Source organism: Gavia stellata, chromosome 23 (assembly GCF_030936135.1).
Source record: "Gavia stellata isolate bGavSte3 chromosome 23, bGavSte3.hap2, whole genome shotgun sequence".
Classification (NCBI taxonomy): domain Eukaryota; kingdom Metazoa; phylum Chordata; class Aves; order Gaviiformes; family Gaviidae; genus Gavia; species Gavia stellata.
Window position 1 is genome coordinate 1,770,767 of NC_082616.1, and position 22,845 is coordinate 1,793,611.

The 22,845-nt window shown below is 40.8% G+C and overlaps 1 protein-coding gene across 8 annotated transcripts in view; it reads left to right on the forward strand.

The window, feature by feature from the left end:
* Positions 1 to 22,845, forward strand: part of EHBP1 (EH domain binding protein 1) — a 234,136-nt gene that overhangs the window by 132,012 nt on the left and 79,279 nt on the right. For all 8 annotated transcript variants that reach the window (XM_059828420.1, XM_059828424.1, XM_059828421.1 and 5 more), the window contains 2 exons: positions 19,284 to 19,462; positions 20,105 to 20,153. In XM_059828420.1, coding sequence (XP_059684403.1) covers positions 19,284 to 19,462; positions 20,105 to 20,153 — 228 coding nt within the window. The remainder of the gene's footprint in view (positions 1 to 19,283; positions 19,463 to 20,104; positions 20,154 to 22,845) is intronic.

Consider the following 22,845-nt stretch of genomic DNA (forward strand, 5'->3'; position numbering starts at 1 on the left):
GAATGCGCTTTTTGTTGTTGTTGCTGGGGAAGAAAAATGAGTCTAAAACCAAAATTAGGCGGCTTCTGTGAGCAAATGTACAGTACAGTGATGGCCCTAAACTGAGGTGTTTGGGTTAGCTGGTCTACTCTGTAAAAGTATTTTTAGGCAGAATTTTGCCTCGTATATTTAAAATAGTGATCCTTGTTAATTTTAGGTGGGCTAGATACTCTGAGGAGTAAAAACAAGGAGAAAACAGGGAAGCCATATATGCCAGAAGCTAAGCCTTAGGGCATGCGAAACAGTCCAGCGTTATATATGTGTGTTGTATGCAGATTCCCTAGCAAATACGCGTCAAGTGCAAATCATTTTAAGGAGAGCGAATCAAGGCAGTTGAAGGAAATCGGTGTATTCCTGAGTTGCGAGAAGAAATACGTTGCCAATTCATATTGCAACGCGGCTCTGAGGACTAGAAGCCGGATAATAAACCAAGTACTTCTGAGATAGTGCCGGCACACTAGCTGCATGTTCTACAACAGCATTTCTTAGCCATGTTCAACAGTGTGCTTGCTATCGCGCCTCCATTTGTTGAATTCAGGATGACCTTTGCATGAATAAAGTCAAATAGGATTAAGGCAGGAATTTTCAACAATGGGAAAGAGCAACAGATGTAGCCGACTTTGAACGTGGGAGGATTGTTGATGCACGGTTGCCTGAAGGGAGTGTCTGTGGTGACAAAAAAAGGGGGGGAAAACCAACAATTTCCTAAAAAATTAACCGCAGAAAAGAAAAGAAAATAAATATAAAACAATCCAAAGGAACTGAGTGATCCCGGGTTTTTCTGAAGTCAAGCTGCCTGTATGGTTTTTTGACTCAGTGCCTCCTTTTAAATATTTTTTTTTCCTACTCTTTCAGAAGAACTCCCTGTTCTCTGCGGCTGTCGCTATATGAGCTATCGGAGGGTTTTCTGTGGTGTGACATAGTTTGGATTCACATTTTTTTCTGAGTTATTCTAAAGTACATAAATGGAATACAGGGGAAAAGGAGATGTTGTTTCTCTGGAGAATTAGTGATTTGAATACAAAATCCAGAACGTGCTAATATTTTTTTGTTGGATTTATCCTATGCACAAGCATATAGATGGATCTCAAATGCATACAGTGCAAGCGCTCTATATAGAGGCTGTTCCAGAAAGGAAAAAAAAAAGAAGGTTAAAAACACATTTCAAGCAAGAACTCTTTCCGATAGATCTTAAGTAGCTTTATACTTTATGTGCCTGTTAGATAAACTGAATTTGTTTTCATCTCAATGAAAAATAGAACATGCATCTGTTTTTTCTTGGGAGATTTAGAGAATATTTTTGTACATTATAGAAGTATTCAGTTACCTTCTTTTTAAATACAACCAATTATTTCAAACGTACTTGGTTTCATTATTGACAGGAGCTATTCTGCAGTTTATTAGATAGTTGTGTTAATCCCTAAATGATACTTCGTAGTTTGTAGTAATGAATAATGCGCAAATTTTAAATATAGTTCATATGTGTAATTCAGACAAATCAGCTTTGAAAAGCATGCATGGGAAAAGCTTTTAAAGTGTGAATGAAATCATGTGCTCCAGCTCAGTGAAAGGGCTTTAAAGGAGCTAGCTAGAAACTAAATTAAGGAAATCATTTTGTAAACATTATGAAAAATATTGGTGAGCTTAATATATTAGAAGTTCAACTGTAATATTTAAGAGCTTGATTAAACACCCACTGATTCAATGCCTACGTTACACTTTAAAGAGAGCTATACTGTTGAGAGGGCGGTCTCTCTCTGTAGAAAAATCATTGGGATTCAGAGGATGTAGCGTGGTAAAACATCTTCTGATAGAGCTCATCCTGCCTCTTCCCACCCGCCTTTAGAGCCGAACTTGATGAGGCGAGCCGTGGGCTACCCACTGCCACTCTGAACTCGGGAGTCGCTACACATCTCCCGTCCCCAAAAAAGGTGTCTTTCAACAGATTTAAAAAAAAAAAAAAAAAGGAAAAAAAAAAAGTCATCAGCTGGTATTGAACATCTTGAAGAGCAGAGCTCTAGGTGCTGCAGGCTTCATTAGTAATTTTTATTCCCTTAGTGAAGACGCCGTGGTGTTTTATTTTGAGACTAGACACAACCTCATACGCACGCCCGGCATCTTTAGCACCCACAGCACGTAACTCTGCTAGTTGAATTGAGTGGGTCCGTGCCCGCTGTGGCTGTGGAAAGCAGCCTTTATTCTCCCGGGGGTTCGCAGACCTTGTCCTGCGCGTTAAGCTCACAAACGTGTCCGTAACCGCTGGCTGCGATCGTGCGTGCACAGTTGTGTGAAAGGCTGACACATTCACAAGAGCAAAAACCTAGACATGGATTTTGAAATAACGGTCTGATGGGTGCAGTTGGGCACCTGGCTTTTTTTAGGAGTTCATGGGACTTAATGGAGAATCCACTGAAGGCAACAAGAAGCTGAAAGCCTTTAGTTGCTCCTGAATCGAGTTCCTGGGCAGGGTAATCTTTTCATCCGAGACTCCACGTGTACGATCTGAGGCCGCTTAGAGCAGTTTCTAGTTCCTTAGTTGTCTTTTGTACCTCTGAAGGGCGATCCATGAGTAAGAGTCCGGTGTCTTTTTCTGTGGTGGGCCAGCCAAAATCTCCGTTCTCCCTCACTTCATCAACGCCTCTGAAGCAAGGAACCGTGATCTTCTCAAAGCCTTTGCGAGGGTCACGTTTCCTGGCTTGCGTCGGTGCAGATAGGTCTTTGAAATCCAACTCAGCCAGTCAAGCTTTAAAAGTATCCTAAAATGTTGCACCGTCTGAAATAACTATAAATAAAAATAGTGTTATATTTTTGTAGCCTTCATTTTATTTCCAGTTAGCTGCCTTGTATTTTATGCGTCTGGAGCGTAATGGAAGTAATTCGTTGACAGTGTGTGTATATTTTCTTTCTCTGTGTGTATATATATAGGTATATATAAACTTAGATATTATTATATTGGTTGCTATAATACGTATGGTTATTTGTTATATACAAAAGTCTATAACAAATGTACCTTTATTATCTGCGTGCAAACTTTCTAAAAACTGAATTCACGTAGTGATTTGATACAGATGGCTTAGCAGGTCATGATTAAAGTGTTTTGTCCTAGAATCTGCTTAATTACTCAACCATATTAAATAACACTGTGACCCCTTTTCATAAAGTTGCCAAAGTGCTCTCAAGAACACCACAAAAAGCTTTGGGTTTATCACTTGAAAGTGATGCTGAAGAATTGATGCATTTCTAAAGTGCCCATATGGCACTCTGGGCTATTGGTAAGTAGTGTGTCATGGGTTTCATTGACAGCAGTGATTCAGTAACATAATGTGACTTTATCCGTTGTTTCAAGACATGGGTGTGTAGACCAGAACCCAGTCAATAGGCTTAAGTATAAAACTGTAGCAAACCAAATATTGTTTCAATGCTCAAATTCTTTTAACTGTAACCGCAACGCTTCTGTTGGACTTAAAATGCTAATGGGGTATTACCATTATTAAAAAAAAAAAAAAGGAAAAAGAAAAAAATTCTTTTGAAGGATTTCCAAGGGAAGGAGTTTTCTCTGCAAATGCATTGAACTGCTTTTACATTTATTTCTAGCACCAAAACATAGTTTGGGGGTTTTGCCTGCTAAAATTAGGTTTTATGTTAGCACATTATCTTTTAATATTTACATATTTACTGTTGTTTTCACATGTAGAACCAGAATGTGACATAGGTGTGAGTAATAGGGAACAACCAGAAAATAATTCCAATGAGAGCTTCCAGGTTGCTGGAATTTTCTTCCATTTCTGCTCTCCTTGGACATACAATTGGTTGATTTAAAAACCCTTACAAGCTGTCTTTCTTGCAAGTATTTAAAGAGTCTGAGAACCCGTACAGCACTTAGGACGTTAAGTGGTTTGCTTCGGAGCGCTTTCATCTTTTTAAAAAGAATGTTTCCTTCCTTTTTCGGAGGAAGCAAGTGCTGTGACTGGTCCTCAAACAAGTGATGTGCATTGCGCCAGACTATGAGTTCTGTGCATTTTTTTGTGTCCACAGATGACACGTAATTTCCCCGCCCTCACCACTTGTCTCACTTTCCCTGTGCCCAAGACGGTCGCTTGACCAATATTTCATGCCCAATACAGGAAAAAAGCTCAAAGACGGACCACGCGGTGCATCATTTGGGCGTCTGCTTTCCCACCAGGTTTTAGCGGTTTCGCATCCCTAAACTCCTGAACGTTGTCCCTGCTGCTTTTGGCAAGAGCGATGGGCTCTGCGGGGAGCCCCAAGCCAGGTCGTGTGAATACTGCTGGAAAAGGTGTATCTGCTTGGGAACCATTTGAGAAATAGGTTAGCTTTTTAAAAATATATACGTTTAAAAGGGGATATTTTCATATTTATTGAGTAAAAATGGGGTAGGAGGCAGGTCACAGCCTCCTAGGATATCATTGTCTGGTTTGTCCTTTTCAAGTGAGAGGATTCTTTTCAAAACTGCTTGGTGAGTTTGGCCACGAGCTGTAGGTTTTAGGCTCCGTAAGAATGTCCCTTTTGACCTCTTTTTGTAGTGGAGTCAGTTACAACTGTATTGCGCGTGTCTGATTTAGGACCTAAGAGATCTCTGGAGTTTTCCGTAATGAGTGGGCAAAGATAGCATCCCTAAGGCCAGCGTGGAGCAGCTAGGTCAGACTTCTGCTCTGAAGAGTCTTCTAAACACCCTGTCTCCATGGACTGCAGAAGAGGTCTTGGGAGACCAATCCTCCCTACCCAGACTCCCCTTTTGAGAGCCCAGTGCCCTCCACTTCCCCACGCAAACTTGCAGGAGGCATTGAAAAACTTAAAATGCAGCATAGCTGTGAAACAGTAGCAGCACTGCCAAGCTTTTAAAAATAGGAGATAATAAAAATCGTTGCAAAATGACTTTTATGTATTTACATATGGTAGAAAAAAACTTAGGTGAACGCAACTCATTGAGAAACCACACTATGACTAAAGTAGCGTGCGCACTGTGTAGTTATCAACTCATCATTCTCCCACTAGCGCTTCTATTTGAATAGTCTGTAGATTTTATTGTAACTGTAGGCCAGACTGCTCTTTGAACTCCCCCCCCCCCCCCCCCGCGCAACTTCAAAGGTAAGGTGGATCTTAGTCAAGTGATGTCACTGTGCTTGTTTCCTAGTCGTGTCTTGGGTCACACTTCTGCTGCAAAGTGTTGCCTATCAATCTGCAAACCCCGTGTTTTTAAGATGACGGATCCTACAGATAACTTTCAATGATTTTTAGAAGCTCATCTAGCTTGAAAATAATACTCAATATTAGAACAAACTTTGTAGATTCCACTGGAAGCTTTGGCTTTTACGTTGGCTTTTACACATTTATCAAAGTTTAGAAATTACAGCCAGTTTGCCGTGTCACCAGAGCTCTCCCTTACGTACGCTTTCTCTTCTCTTTATTCTCCCCATTTCAGAGATTGTCATAAACATTTAATCTCTCGTTATGCAATTAGATACGTTGCTACACATTTATTAGCAAACTTACTGTCAAACTAGTAGTAATGCTCTAATTTACACTTCCCAAAGCATGGAAATTCCTGTGTAGGAATGAAGGCTCCTTTCTTTTCCCTCCTCCACCTATCCCAAGGTGCTCCTGCAGTGAAGAGTATTGCAGGAGGCTGAGATGTGTGAGTAAGTGCTGTACACGTTGCAACACGCGGGCGTGATCAGACTTGTTAAAGATGATGGACAAGGCTTGAGCCTGAGTTTTCTGCGTTTGTGCTGACTGAAAGTTTTCCCCTGTAGCTCCTTGGGGTTCTCTGATAAATCCCATCTCATCCCCCAACCCACAGGAGAGCTATGAATACCTTCCCACAGCCCCTTCTAATAGCACTGGTACTGCTGGTTGGAAGGCTGAAGTCTTCTGGTGCAGTCTTTCCATCTAGGTGTTTCCTAGTCCTGTCTGCAAATGAATATTTGGAATCACGAACAGCTCACACCAGAGGCACGTTAAGTGTTGCATCATCTTGGGACCAGTTGAGAGCCTTTCTTTCAAGAGTGCTTAATTTTATTTAACCCAGCCGTGTAAACGAAGTCCAAAGGACACTTTAAAAAGTAATATTTCCTTCCCTTTATAACCTGTCAGCTCAAAGGCACAATGTCTCCTAAGGATTTTAATCCATTGGATAGTAACGAAATAGGGATCCAGTGATGTCGTCTGTCTTGTCGCTGTGGAGTTCGTGACAGTTAATGGATTAACGATTCGAATAGTATTGAAAGACCAGTGAATCGTGAATCCGTAGCTCTGATACTGCCTTAGAAATACCAGCTCGACGCAATCAGAAGCCCCTATAGAGTTGTCTGTTCAGGAGGACCTATCGGGCTACCATCTGTTTACAATACTCACGAGTATTGCGCTCATTACATATATAACAGTACATGCTAAAAACCCTTTCAAGTTCCTCGTGTTATCATATTGCAGCAGTACTTTTTTCCTCTCATATATTCTCTATTTATGATCTGCAAAATTTATTCCTTGACGTCAAAAGCAGCAGTTTGTCTCAAAGCTTTTAATATTACAATATTTACCGTGTAATACTTTGCTCAAAAAGTTTAATTTTTATTTATCTGACAATATATTTTTTTTACTTTAGGGAATTGAAACCAGAAAAAAAAAAAAAAGCTGCCGAACAAATTCTGTAGTTGCAAATGTTAAGCTCATTTTTAAAATGTTGACATAAATACTATATTGTATTAAGGGGGGAAAAAAGGTATCTCTGCAGACAACGTACTAATATTTCATTCAGAATTTTACGAAGTAGATCCTGGGGATCATTCAGGAGTTCTACATGTGTAAAAAATGAAACACAGAAGAACTGACTGCTGTGTATTGCTGTAACACCCCTAGAACATGGCTAACGCCCAATTACTGCATGCTTAGACTTGGATGGTAATTACAATTGAGCTGTAAAATATTTTGACAGTTTCCAACTGTTGTGTGGTTATTAGCCAGGCATCATATGGGAATGAAGGACAGTGATTTGATTAGTTTTACATCACGATCTGCTTAAATAAGGCCTTTCAAAATAAACATGTAGCGTAAAGTGTTAATCAACAGCAATATTGAATTATTAGCAGCTTTTCTTGACTGCGGCAGGAGAGAATTCCTCTTTCCCAAAGGTTTTGACTTCTTAAATGAGACTTGCCATACCTTTGTGCTCCAGCTTTTCATTTACAAGCTTTTACTTGTTGAGCGCTAAAAGCATAACCACACCAAATTTAATTTGTAGCATGAAAATTATGTGTGTATTTTTCAAGAGGATAGATTTGCCAGTGTTGAAGCTAGAAAAGCTTGTGTTAATTACATATTATGAAACAAAAAGGGTATTTTCACTTAACATGTATTTCTCCTTTTAGCTGTGCAAGTCCTAGCAATTAGCAAATTTGGATAGTGTAAGAATTCCTGGAAAAATATATGTTAAGCCAAGTGGCACTTGAATCGCTGTTACTTTTACATCTATTTTTATTTTAAAATGAAACTAATAAAGCAAAAATATTCAAACTACATGCAAATTAAGCTCCAGATTGTGCCAGTCTTGTTACGTTCATTAAGCTATTGAATCCTTGAGTGGTGGCTGTTATTCCATGGGGGCTATTCACAGAATAAGGTACTATTCAATGAGGTAAAGATAGCAATCTGTCTTCACAGTGCTTAAATAATGCTTCTTCCGTTGGGCAACTCAACCAAGAATATTCAAGTCTGCCATTCCTTAATTTTTCACTTCCTTTATTTATTTAATAATACTTTTGGGGTTTATATGTTGTTTATGAATGGTGTTTGTGAGTGAAGCATTCTGTTTATGGTGTAGAAGAATTTTTCAAGCGTTATCACCTTGTTTTTTCGTTAAAAAAAAAAAAAAAAACAAAAAACCCAAAGTGTGGGGGGGGGAACCCAAAGTAATTCTTGTTTCTCAGTTCACTCTGCTTGTGACAATTACCTGAAAGGGGGTTGTGGTGAGGTGGGTGTTGGTCTCTTCTCCCAAGTGACGAGTGATAGGACGAGAGGAAATGGCCTCAAGTTGCGCCAGGGGAGGTTCAGGCTGGATATTAGGAAAAATTTCTGTCCTGAGAGAGTGGTGAAGCACTGGAAGAGGCTGCCCAGGGAGGTGGTGGAGTCACCATCACTGGAGGTGTTCAAGGAACGTGTGGACATGGCACTGTGGGACATGGTTTAATGGCCATGGTGGGGTTGGGTTGGTGGTTGGACTTGATGATCTTACAGGTCTTTTCCAACCTCAGTGATTCTGTGATCTCTGCTGTGACTGAGAGCTGGATCCAGCTGATTCGGTTACCAGTGTTGTTCACATCTTAACTATTTGCCTAAATACCTAATTTCACCCAACTGAAATCAGGTGGTTTCTTTTGCTGACTGTTGTCCTGGGTTTGACCTGAAGTTTCACCTTGCAAATGAAATAACCTTTCTAATGTATCCTAGATTTTAAAGTGTTGCTGTGCCTTTCTGCGGAGATGTGCTGAATGGGAGAGAGCCTTCCTCTCTGCTAGTCTTCCTGAGGAGCAGCTGGAGTGGCGGGGTTATAATTCTTCGATAGCCAGTCTCCTAAACAACTAAAAGACGTACTCTGTACAGTTACTCATTTGGAGAGTTGTGTTAGTGGTTATTGAACTTTCTGTGTATTCAGAGAGCTGTGTGCCAGGAAAAAAACACACTCTGCTGTGCTTTGCAAGGAAAGCTGATTAACATAGGTGAATCGGTTCGTGAGTTGCTTATGAAACAAATAATATTGGGGCCCCAGCCCCAGGCTTAATTTTTACAATGGGAAGTTATTTCTTTGGGGTGGACGATGTGAGCTGAGAGGCCAGTGTGAGGTGCGCTCGGGGGGAAACAGGGGTTCGTCGGCTCGCTTCCCTGCTGCCGGAGAGCGGAGGGGAGCTCTGCCGGGCTCCAGCTCGCTGGTGGCAGCAGCCTGTGCCAGCTGTGTCCTTTCCCCAGAGGACCTGGAGTTAAGAAATACATCTTAAAAGATCACTTGGTCCTTCTACTTGCCCAAAGGCAAGTTCAGCTTTACGAAATGAAAGATTTCTGCAACCTGTTGTTAAAGACCTCCAATAATGAAGCATCCATGGCTTTCCAAGGCAGTCTTGTGGATTGCTTCTCCTAATGTCTGACCTGTTGCAATTAAAGCCTGTAACCTCATTTTGGTAAACACTGGCATGGAGGACAAAGGGGTTTCTTTCTTTTTCAGAGTTTATATGCTTGAAGACTTACCACGTTCCTTTCCTTTATCATTTTTTCTTAACACAAATGACTTAAATTTGCTCCAGCTTTCTTCAGGGTCTATTTTTTTTTTCCCTGATCTTTCTTCGGGCTCATCTTCCTTACACCGCGTCACGCAAAACTGAACATAAAATTTCTGCTGCGGCTTTATTGATGCTGAGTGGAGTGGGAGAGGCAGTACATGTCTTGCAAGCTTTATTCCTGTCTGTACATCTCAGTATGATGTTTGTCTTTTTCACAACAACCTGATGTTGTTGACTTATGTTCAGCTTGAAGAGACTGTTTCCCCCACATCCTTTTGTGAAGAACTGCCACCTAACCAGTTCTTCCTCGTCCTGCATTTATGTAAATGATTACTCCTTCCTACGTTGCACTTGTACCTATTGAATTTCATCCTGTTTTCTTCCGACCTTTTCTCCTTTTTATGTGATCGGAGTTGTTCTAGTGCATTTGATGTCCATCCCAGCTTTGTGTCTAGTGTATCGTCCCCCTTCCTAATTCAGACTTTCAACACTGAACCCAAGAAATACCTTTGCAGAACCCTTTTTAATGCACAGTTCCAAGAATCATTTAAAACTAGTCTTGGATATAGTTTTCCAGCCTGTTTTGCACCTATGCTGTGTGAGTCTCATGAAGGCTCTGTTTTCCGTGCTTCCTTATGAGAGCGTCTTGAGAGACAATAAAAAGAGCTTAACTGCAATCACAGCGTGTTATCTGCTGCTTCTCCCTTCCCCTGCCTGCTTCCCTCTTATAGAAGGAACTTGTACTGGTTGTCATGGTTTGTTGATGACAAATTAATGTTTGTTGCTTGTCTCCTTTTTAACTTTCACATGCTAAGAACCAACGTAATTATTTGTTCCACCTCTTTTTCATTAGTTTGTCTGCGTTCTTCTGATTTGTCTTTTTTTATGCCCTTAAAGACTAGACGGGAATGTAGTCTTCTCCGGCTCTTCTAGTGTCTTGCCCATCATCTTCATGTTTTCAAACTGACCGTTAATTTTGGGTGTTCTTTCATATAGGTTCTTCGAGAACCCCAGGATTACATTAAACGTGTTCAGCTGATCTGAAAGCATCTGGCTTATCTAAGCTGTTCCCACACTTGGCTGAAATCTGACCTTTTTGTGTCTGATATTAGTCATGCTAGTCCCCAGCTTGCATCTGACTTGTAGAATAAAGATTGATGAAGGAAAAAGAAAGGCATTAAGCATTTCAGATGTCTCCTCATCATCTATGGGTGGCTCCTCCTTACCATTGAGTGGTGAAGCAATATTTTCATTAATCTCCGTCTTGTGATTGTTTGTACAGAGCAGGCTGCCGATGCAGTAGTTTATCAAGGCTAAAAGTCACTTGTTTCCATTAAATTCTCATTCACCTATAGCTATCCTAAGGAGCTTTCTTGAGAATAGCCATCTTTATGACGTATCTAAGCTCATGGACACCAGCACCTACAATGCAAGATTGTGGAATATGCTTATTTTATTTCCACCCTCAGTTAAGAAGTGTCCTCTGGACTTCAGAGGCACCGCATCAGGTTCTATGCCATCAATATTGGGCTTAAAAATAGCGAGTGCTCTAAACCCCTCCACACAGAGCTTGTTTTCTTTTGTTAGTGCAATACCTGCACAAATCTGGCGTCTGTGTTGTGCTCCCACGTACTTAAAACAAAGATTTCTCATAGGCAAAGACTAACACTTCCATAAATCTGCCTATGGCTGTGCATGAACAGAAATGATGCAGCAGATTTACAAAATCGGTATCTATAAAGTTCCGTGGAGCAATGTCACCTTAATGATACAACATGAGAAGGTTGCCTGAAAAAACGACGTCTGTTGAAATGTTCAGAAGAGTGGGAGAATAACTTGCGTTTATTTAATGGCTAATGTCAAAAGAAATTCCTGCAAAAGCAACAAGAGTTCCCTGTTTTTAGGAAGAATTGGCAGCGGCTCTCATTTTTAGTTTGCCTTGTGCTTTCTTTTAGAAGAGATTCTTGTGACCTTTTCTGACAAGCTCTAACACTTCCATTGTTTGCTGCAGGCCTTTGAAATGTGGCAGAGATAGCCTTGGGCCCAGGGAGGTGCGTTTTGCTAGTTCAGTTCACATTTAACAAAGTTAAAAGCTTTGAAAATTGCTATTCCTCATCTGTGGTTTAAGTTGCTTAATTCTGGCAACCTGCCCAAAACCCTGAACGTTCCCGTCGTGGCAGAAAGCCAGGGATTGTGAGCCGGCAGCATCCTGGTAGCTCATCTGGGCTTCCAGCGCAGATTACACGGGAGCGGAGACTTCAGCCCACGTGCCACCGGGGCAGCTGGAGAAAGGAAGGTGGACACAAGGAAATTGCCCGTCTTCTGAGAGCAGAAAAATGAGGCCCCGTCCCTGCGTGTGACCTGTTCATACTGTTATATTACAAAAATATGTAATCATCAGAGAATGAACTCAGCATTCGCTTCTGCTTAATGCTATGAATTATATACCTTTTCCTGGTTTGGTGGTGGTTTTTTTTTTTAATTGAAAACATGTTGTTCAAGGCAAAGATTATGCGACCTCAGGGAAGAGAAGCTAGACGAGCCTCAGCCAATCCTTTTGTAATAGCTGAATCTGAGCAGGAGCTCGCTATGACTCTTTTTTCTTGGCCGTACTGACCATCAGGTGAAATTACTTGCACATAAGTAACCAATTCATTATGTTGTCTTAGATTTGTTTCTCCTTTACCAGCTCATTAACATAATCTTCTCCTTGCCATTAGCTAATAAACTTAGGGCTCCTCAACCTGGTGAGGTAGCTACCCTCGCTCCCGTGCGGTACTGTTACTCTCTATTAAGAGCATCCACAGGAGGAGGTAGTCGTCTTGAAATAAAGAGTCTGTCTTGCTCGTAATTAATTCCCATGAGCACACAGGCTCGCTGTCCTGTTGCCCAAGTGAGGAAATTGTCCGGTAGTTGATGTGTTGTGGCTTGTGGTTCTGCAGGTTTAGAGTTCAGTTCCCGAACACTTGGGGTTTTTTTATCCTTTTAATCCCCATCAATGAAAACCAAACCAAAACCCGACAAGATTATGCTAAGAAAAAGTTACTTCATTACTAGACAAAGTAAAAGCTGAAAGGAGGCTACCAGATAATTACAAAAATTACAAAATGAAGTACTTAGCAATTATGAATTGCCAGATTTAAGGTAGCCTCTGTTACTGTAACTTCTCCCATCTTTGTGCGCTGTATGCCTGTAGGTTGTATACATGTACACGTTTCAATTGTATGACTACGTACCGTGATTTTCTGCCGGACCACTTCCTCAGTGCTCGGAGCAAAAGGAACCAGACCCTCTCATAGAAGAGGCAGCTGTCTGCAGGGCTGCCGTTTTATTTGTTTGTAGGAGTTGGAAGGTGTTTAACGGAGCACGGTCTCTTCCTTACGCCGGGTGAATGCCGCAGAGAGCCTGGAGAGAGCCGACGACGTAGCACTGGTGTGTGACACTGAGCAAGCTACCCAGAGCAGTGTTTGAGGCTACAAATGATGTGTTTCTGTCTTTGGGACGGCCAGGTCTTAGGCTTCATCTTGGCTTGTCTAAGCCTGGAAGTTGCTTTTTGGTTATTCTGAGCACTGTCGCCTGCCCCTGGAGTCAGGAGGAGTGCTCTGGTGGGATGCTGTGGATGCGTGCACCAGATTCACATTAGGTAGCATCTTCAAGTTCCTGGGATAGTCGATTTGCTTTACCATGTCAGGCAAGTTATTTAATTCAGACTGTTCCCTATTTGTAAAATACCAGTCGTGAGTCTCTTACCGTGTCAATATATTCATTGACCCGTCACAGAGTGCCCTAACACGGCATGATGACTATCATGCCAGAGATCACGGGCAAGTTGAAATGCTAAGTCTGATGCAGCATTTGCATCGTACTGCTTAAATGAAGCTGAGTGCCATACGCTGTAAGTTAAGGATAATAAATAACGAGCACCGCCTTTTTGCCTTGAGCAGTGAGATAGGCACAGTGTGAGAAGAAATGGGTGGTGATGGTCATCATCGTGTGTTTGTGGGGTTGGACAAGTAAAAGTTAGGCGGATGAAACTAACCCAAGCACGAGGGGCTTGCTAAACCGTACAGGCTGGGACCAGAAGTGGCAGCGTGTCGAAGGACAGCCATCGTGCGTGTGATTCGGCCATGTACGGCACGAACCGTGTAACTTGAGACGTGAGTCAGCAAGGGAGAGGGGCAGACAGTAGGAAGCTGTGGCTGTCTAGGGGAGGGAATAGAGAAACGGGGTCTTGCAGTGCGTGTGCTTCTTGATGGCAGGTGTCACCTTCATCAGTTCTCCCTTGGGTCCAAAGTATTCAGTTAAACGCAGCACCATACAGCTTATGACGCCGGACCACGTTGTCTGTCCACCTCCAACTAAGAAAGTGAAAACATATTGAAAGCACTAACGCCCCCCCCCATTATTTTCAGAGGCAAATCAGGGTGGATTCAACTTTGCAAGAAATTGTTGCGTTCCCCAGCACGTCACTCCTCTCAACAGTGCTGCGAGCAAACGGGCGCCTTTTGCAAATGGGCTTGATTTGGAAAACTGCAGAGGAGAAGAGCAGAATATCCAGGCGGCTTTGACCGCTTGCTTTTTCCTCCCAGATTGAGAGGGTCCGCCATTCTTCTTTGTTCCATAACCTGACTTTTTAGGTAGCATGTACATACTCTAGCTGCTTTCCTTTCTTTTCCCAGGCATAGTTTGGAAAAGCTCTTTCCAGTCTCATGGCCACCAAAATACACAACAGGCAACTGAAAACCCTTTAGAATGAAATAATTTCACCTCCTTGACCGACAGCTAACCGGAGGCGTGTCCCAAGGATTTCACCTTGCCGGGTTCAAACGTGAGAGCATCATGTCGGCTCGGGCAGATGTCTAAACGTTAAGGTTGTGATTGAACAGGGACTGGTTTGGTTGTGCTGAAATTAAACCTGTAAAATGATAAGCAATTAAAAGCTTATGCCTAAGCCTTTTCTCTTAAAAGTTTGTAGTTTGTGGCGTATCCACGTTAGCTGTAGGAACGAGCAGAAGAGTGAGGAAGGCAAAGTTTCAAGATGTCTGATGCTGGAGAAGCCTGGAGGTTACCTAAATACTTGTTATTAATCATATATAGGAAACAAATTCAGTCAATCTGTAGCTCGTACCAGGTAGCTGGGGTTTCAGATCTCCTTCATTTTTAGGGGCAGTAGGGACTAGAGGCACTTTGTGTCATCATACACCATGTCCTTCAAACAGAGAGCAACAAAGTTAAAGAATGTACTCCTAAACTGATCCTTTTGTGTATTGGAGTGACAGGATAGCAGAACTCCTAACATTTCTCTCCGGGAAATGTATATTTTCTAATACATGTGTGCATTTCCCTTACCAGAAGCAAAGAGGAATGCCGTTTGTATTTTATTGTGTCACTGAAGCCATCACAGTGTTACGGTGACCTGCTACTTAAAAAATAACTAACTAGCCTAAATAAAGAACCTCTCAGCACAGCTGGGTCATGAGGATGTTTTTCCCATCTTTGGAATAAAACCGAAAGCCATTTTATTCTGTCTTTGCAGGCTTGATTTCCATATTCTATTTCGGTCCTGATACTAGTTAAAAACCAGCTTTTGACTTATGCCTGGACTGTTCCACAGCCCAGAATAAACAGAATTGAATGCACGTTGGACACGTACAGACCTTGCCAAAGGCATAAATTCTATTAAATGAGCCATATTCAATTTAGAACACTCCCGGGCTAAGCAATTCCTATGGGTAGAGCCCTGTGTTGTTTAAAAAATAAAATTCTAGAGTATCATCTTGAGGATACAAAATTATCTATTTGACTGAAATGTATTTGGATCTCTTGTTTATATTGCTCCTTTATACCATTTTTCAGATCGCTCAGTTCAGCTGAGTTTCCCAGACTTTTTCTGCATCCAGCCGCACGCTGCACATTTTGTCTCACCTAGTTGTGTGTTACTTTCGTTTACCTTATCTTGCATTTTAAAGGTTTCACAATTTTCAGTGAACCTGGACAGCATTGTAGTTTTGATAGGGGTAAGGGAAAATCCCTTTTATTTTGCTCAGTCAAATAAGTAGGAGACCGTTGCCTGTACTTGCTTCTTGAGGAACAGAACTTGTTTGTTGATTGTTTGTAGGTCTTCCCTATTCTGACTTTCAGCCCTATCTCAATCTCAGCTTCCACTGCTCCTGCAGCTAATTACCGTTCCTAGGTTGTTCTCTCAACTCCTTTACTCTTTGGGGAGTTGTGTTCATTAATATAAAACTCAAACCACGTAAGTCTTCCACCCAGATTCCCACAGCTGTGACGTACTTTTTTTCCCTTGCTCCTCTCAGCATCTTTCTCTTCCAGCCTTCAACACGGCCTCTTGCTCTCTTTAAACTCCTCTACCCCCACGCAACCTGTCAACAAGCTCTTGCGAGTTGCTCGGACTGAGCCCCTGCGATCTTCATTCTGGCTGCTCCCTGCGTCTCGTACGAGGGCTTGGCTCATAGCCCCATGTCCCCATCACCAGTTCCCGTCTTGATTTTCTTCTCCTGAACATTGGCCTATGTGTGTCAAAGATGCGTCTCAACCTTCACTTTGCGAATGAACCATCAGTGCACCTGATGCTGCGTTCCTGGGAGCAGCAAGACAATTATTTAAATATTTTGAAACGTAGGGATGCAACCTAATATTTAAAGCTATTGTCCTCTTGTTAACGTAGAGTAATGGTCTGATGGGATAATCTCCCAAGAGGTTATTATGCATACCCTATAAAACATATTAATTAAGCTTCCAGAACGTGTAAAAGAAGAATAAAGTAAAGAGGCTTTGGTGCTTCTGTTGACTGTGAAACAAAGATATCCTGAAGCTAGTGCTGACTCCAGCTGATAACTCCACCCACGTGATGCTGCATCTAGATCTGAGCTAGCGTGTGAGGGACCAGCTCTGGAACCTCTGCCCTTGCCGTGCAGTTAATCCACGGCTGGATAAAAATCAGTTGCCTTACATTCAGTAACCTGTTGATCAGCGAGCGGATCTGGCAATCTGTTGTGGGTATCTCATGCTTTTTAGGGGCATTTCCAAACGACTTCTCAGGGACTTTGGCTTTTGAACTCAAAAAGCCAAGCCACGACTGCCGTGTGGTTTAGAGGAATCGTGTAGTCAGTGCTTAAAAGAATTATGTAAGAAAAAGCTAATTAAATTTTCATTTCATTGGATGAGTTCCTACCAATCTTGTAGAGCAAATATATGCTAGAAGTAGGCACTTGGCAGTAATTGTGTTTGCAGTGAACCTGTAACTAAGATGTATAACCTGCAGGTATCGAAAGAAAATGTTTTTCATAATGATGCTTCACCAAAAAATCAAAAGTAACATTTGTTAACCCTTCTGAAGGGATGTCAAGTGCTTGTGCGCAATTCTGCCGTTACTTATGTACCTCCAGTGTGTCTTGAGTTGGATGCTTTTATCATAGATAAAATAATGAAAGCTTTGAGTCGGGTGGTCGTTATCATAATATTAACTTCACCTTTATCCAAAAAAACTTGGAGTAGTATGGCTGGAAAGAAAGCCGTGTATAATTTCTGCTTTATCAGCTAGAGAAGAGAAAACTGTGGAAGTACATTATGCACATGCTAAATCTTGCATATTCTGAATAAAGTACCTTTAGAAAATCTAGAGTAAATGGAAGGACAAACATGGGAAAAAAGCTCCAAGTATAGATTTTCAAGGAATTGTAATCTGGATTTTAAAAAATAGGTGATTTGTAAAAAAAATGCAAAATTCTGCTAAATTTATTGGTTTAATAGCTTCGGGTGTCCTTTTGTAAAACCTAGTTTTAAAATCAGTTACATCTTCAGTTTGTTAGATGTGTGATTAAGGCATTTGAATGGTAATATTGCCTAAGGCCATTTCAGAAAGTATTTAGGTGGTGACTGGAACATTTAACATTTCTGTAGAGAGTTTTCAGCAACAAGTATTAAGACTTCATAGTTGACATTTAATATATCTGGTAAGTAGTGCTCTATGGTTTGAAGAAGTAGCTCTGTACTTTAAAAATTTGTTAAAATATCCTTTTTCCACATCTTGATAGTGCTATTTTAATTCTTTTCTCCCAGCAGTGTTACTGCCATATATGTAATTTAGGTAGCAAATATATTTTCAGTAATGCAGTACCTTGAATTTGGGGTCAGTGGTTAGTAACTGGGTTTTGCTTCAAGTTGTAAAAAAACAGGAGAAAAACACGCTCTTAGTTACATCACTCTGAATCTGGAGTAACTGTCTGGCAGCTCCTGAGCAATATTCGTTTCTCTGATTAAAATCTGATGCACGGTGAAGAAAGTTCATCATTTATTGCTGCTTTTTCTTCCCTGTTTTGTATATCCCAGTTAATACGTTAATTCGTGTGTTTAGAGATATTTGTCTCGTCATTAACAGATTTCTTCATGCTGATTTGAATCGTTGACAGGATTAAAAAAAAAAAAAAAAACAAAAACAAACCAAAGCACTTTTTAACGCGTTATTTTGTACATATGATCCGGTAGTTAAAAAAAAAATCTCAGCGAGGTATACACTTTGCGCTTTCTAAATGAGTTGGCAGTGCTTCTATCTGATGAGACGGTAGGTGTGTTTATAAAACAACTTTTTAGGGCTGACTGTCACGGTAAATGAAAAATTACTTTCCTGGTTCTGTACATTTTCGTCCCCAGAAGCAGTGAAAACATAAATCAGTTGGTAGTGAGCAGCTAATTGCTTAGCACTGACATACTTTAGTCAAGTGGGGGCATCGTTGGTCTTTCACAAATAGGTAACGTGGCCAAAAGGATTTACTCCTTAAACTGAAGTGGCTGCGATATAGTAAATTACTTGCTCCATTTTTATCTTAATTTGGGAACTCTAAGGTGCATAAACAGCATGTTTGTTGTGTATATCTGCTTTTAATTCTGTTACCCTGAAAAACTAAGTGGGCTCAGTTCCTTCCCTATAATTGAGTCTTTGGATTTATGTCAGTCAAATTCTGTCGGGTTAATTGCATCTAAAGAAGTTTTTAAAGTGACAATATTTTTCTGGTGAAATGAGTGCGTCTTTCTCAAAGACATCAGCTGCAGTCAGTACGTTCTCTGCTGAAGTTGCGAAGCCGCGGACAGTCTGACAAATGCCAAATGCCTGCAATATTTGATTCCATTTTAATTCTTGGTTTGCGCTAACAAAAATGTTAACTGAAAGTGTCAAAATACCCTTTTAGGAAACGGTTGTTATGAGCCGACGCTACTTGTTAGCAACCACCCTCTGATAACGATTTACAGCCAAAATTCCTTTTCCACGTAGAAAAACGAAAGCCTGGAAGAGGAAGCTCTTTGGGTATGGTTGGAAATGGCTTTTTAGAAACACCGTGCCGTAATCACCTTTACGCAATCGCGCGCTTAAACGAGGAAGAGCGCGGCCGAAAGCTTTACGCTGGAGCCTGTATGAGATGTATGCATGAATCTTATGTCGCAGACTGTGATCCCCACGCCGCAATGGTTGATCGCAACTCGTGGTAAACTCTGCCCCGGCTATGCCTGGCTTTTGATCCGGTCGCAGAGTTGTCTTCGTTAAAAGCGAAAGGGCTTGTGGGGATGCTTTTCCATGGCTGCATTTTGGGAAATCTTTTTGAGGGTGTGTATCGCGGGCCGCGCAGGACTATGCCTTAAGTATTTCAGCACGGTGCTTCCACTGGTACAAATCTTGGCCTGTTCTCCCCTGTAGATCTGGAATCCCGTATATCTACATCCTTCGGAGACAAGCGCCAAGGGCGACGACTGGAGATAATAACTTGCGATTTGTGTCTTTTGCAAGTTACAGTCATTGTAAACTGACAGCTGTGAAGAACCTAAACTCACATCAAAGGGTACAGATCATCTAGTTAGGTCAATTAATGTTAATTCTCATCTTCCATTAAATTCTTTTATCTTCTTCTCTTTTTTTCTTCTCTTCTCTTTTTTTTTTTGCAGCCAAGCCCAATACCAAGTCCTGTTTTGGGGAGAAAGCCAAACGCTAGTCAGTCACTGCTTGTGTGGTGCAAAGAAGTTACAAAAAACTATAGGGGAGTGAAAATCACCAATTTTACTACATCGTGGAGAAACGGTTTATCCTTTTGTGCAATATTACATCACTTTAGACCAGACCTAATGTAAGTTGTGTACTCTTTGCCTGCATAAGCTAACGCGCATAGAAATAGATAACATATAAGTTTACGTAAAAATTGCATCCCTGCTCGTTTCAGGTGTTGAACTGTTTTCACGCCTTTCCTTCAAGCAGGGAACCATCCTTTCTAAGAAAACAGATTTCTGAACGCTCAAACTTTTATGACCTCTTTACTCTCCCTTGTTGCATAAACAATTGTTTCTCCCCTCTCTGCGATTTGTTTTTCTTCTTCCTAATCTTATACAAAGAACTGACTTCAAGATGATTATGAAAATTGTGCCGGTGTTGAAATGAGATGAGAGGAATAAGCCTGTAGCTCTTTGTATGCTGACAAGGACGGATTACCTCCTGGTAAATTTGGTTGTCAAGGCTGGCCTCTAGTCCCTGCCTTAACTTCTTTTTTAGATGGAAAGCTTCAGGCAATGAAACATGTAATCGGTGGTTATTTATTTATTTATTTATTTATTCCTTTAATTTTCCACACTATTAGTTTTGTTGATTGAATTGCTGTGAAATTGCTAGTTACTGTATGATATTATTGTATGTCGAATTTTTAGATTCAGTTTGTTTTAAAAGTGCTGCTTTTATCAAATACTGTACATACCCACTGTGCCATTTTCCCCCTCAGTGACTACAAGTTCCTGAATCCTCAAGATATTAAAGAGAACAACAAAAAGGTAAGAACTGCCAGGAAAAAAAAAAAAAAAAAGACATAGCTTCAATTTTGGCTTCACTGCAGGTTTTTATTAATTTTGGGAAAGTGTGGTTGTTTTGTAAGGTCATAACTGCTGCTCACAGAAGGTATTCAGCCTCCCGCGGTTCAAATCGGATGCATTATTGACTCTCGTTTGTCATGGGCTTTAACATTCGCAACAAGCACGAGGCTGGCGTTAGAGTTTAGTATTTCTATGGCCTACATTAACTGTGGAAGCGGAGGAAGGGGCTGGCCAGCCTTCCGTGATCACTCCTCTGATTTTTCTAATCAGCCACGTAATTAAAATAAACGCAAAACGTAACTGCTCTTGGTTTGTCGTATGCAAGGCATCCCTTCCCGTTGCTTTAACGGGGCTCTCTGCATCCGTCACGGCCAACGTCGCTTTGGTGGTGATTTTTGTATTTTTAAAGATGACGTTTTATACCCACCTCTGTACTGCGCAGCTGAGGGAGGGGGTGGATGCAACGTGGAAAGTTTAGGATAAAGCGTGTTGAGACCATACTTGGCAAATAAACCAAAATATTAGCAAAATACTTTATAGCACTGTGCCGGGCAGCTGTTCTAAACCAATTCTTGTGATGCAAAGATCTAAAAAGTTTCTCTGGAAGATACAGGAATTCAATCTGGGAATCACCAGAAGACTTTTTATTTTTGCTCACTATTTTAGACCTGTTACAAACTTCGGTTGAGCCCTAGGGACATGTTTAGAAATGATAATTTTCATGTGAGTCACTGATAATAAAATTGTTCCTGAAGATCATCTGAAAATTGTTGTTAAGTAGCTGCCTTCTCAATGCTGTGATTTTATTTTTATACCGCTTGAAAAATACTAAGTTGAATGGGGATGAAGGTATAAAAATATACTTTGAATAAATTAATTAGGCTCAATATTATATAGCAAATATAACTACAGAGTCTTAGATTGTAGGTATGGGGAATTTCTGAAAGTGCTTTATTAAAACTCATCTGTGTTTAGGGTAATTATATTTTAATGTGTTAGCCAGGGAGTTACTTGTCTTTAAAATCGTACTTAAGTATTATGAATAGCAAAATACCTCTGAGCCGCTGTTATCTAACGAGTGATTGGGCCAATGATATCTTTTTCATAATAATATGGGGTCTTATGATGACCTAAGTGGATTATCCGTGACATCACAGTGTTTTCTGTGACCATATGTTTTTGTACTTCAGGTTTCGTTGAGCGTCCGGGCTAATTAAGCCGGATTATAAAAAAGAAAGAATAGATAATGAATTAAAAACGTTAGCGGTGCGATCAGTCATCTTTTCTTTATGAAACTCTGATGGCAAACGGGGAACTTTTTAGCCCGTCTCTCTGACAGGATATAGTTCCCAGGATTGAAGAAGTCATGATTGTTGTTATTGTGCAGTTTTTTTTCTTTCATCACTTCCCAAGCCTTCGCCTGACAGCTACATTGAGTATCTCAGTTGCTTCCTGCAGATTTATTTCCTGGTCTCACGCAGTTCTGCCCGATAACCCCGCGTGCCCTTGGTTGGAGTGAATGCAGCACTGCCAACAATGGCTGCCTCTGCCGACCATGCAGATACGTAACACGTTTGACAATGATTCCTCCTAACCAATTAAAATAACATCTACGAATGAATAGGACAATTTTCTTTGTCTGAAGCATCTCTTTTTTTTCTTTCCCCCCCCTCCCAGGAGAGGAGGTAAGAGGTGGCTGTGACCATAGATGAAAGATTAACCCATAAGAGTATATCTTCTAGAAATGCGTGACCTGGCTTGTATTTTAATAAAAAAAAGAAATCTTAAGAGACAACTATTCCAGTGCAATGACTGTGTATAATTACACACTGAAATGCACTGTTACAAAAAGCACAGCATCGGAGTTTCTTTATAACGCACGCTAGGCATTTGCCAAATTGGTGCTGATGCTGAATAAAAAAGGGTATTTACCTGTGACATCTGATCTTGGCCAATATGTCAGTGCGCTGCGGACTTGGGAAATGGTTGGAATACTGCCTGTGGTGCTGGTGCTGACGGATCCCGATTGATGTCTGTCAATCAGCTTGTCAGTAAATTAAAAAAGAAAAAACTTCATCGGGAGATAGGTAAATAGGTTTAGTGTCCTGAATATACATATGTGTGTGTGTATGTATTATAATTTCCACAATATAATTCCATCTCTCAAAAAACAAAGCAAAATGTATGTATTGTAATTTCCACGATATAATTCTACCTCTCAAAAAAACAAACCAAAAAACCCCCAAACAACTCCTGCAGATGACGTTAGCACCAGTCAGAATTCAGATATATTTTTGGGGCATTGTCCTCATTGCAAATTCAAACTCCTGTGAGCAACAAAAGAGAAACCAGGATTGTCTTTGAGAAAATGAAAAACTTTACAGGGATCCCTTCCCAGCCGATCCGGAGAGTTGTGGTTCTACTTAAATGTCCTATATATCTAACTCTCCATATAGCCTTCCCAATGACCTTAACCAACTAATGTCATTTACTACGTCCGTTTGATTATTAGTAAATAATAATGAAAAATGTGTTATAATTACAGCGTACTGGCAGTATAGTCCCTTATCAAGAAGAGAAATTTTTCATATTGCTAATAACATGTCCTGCTCTTTAAAAACGTAAGCTGCTAAACTACACTTGGCTGGAGCTT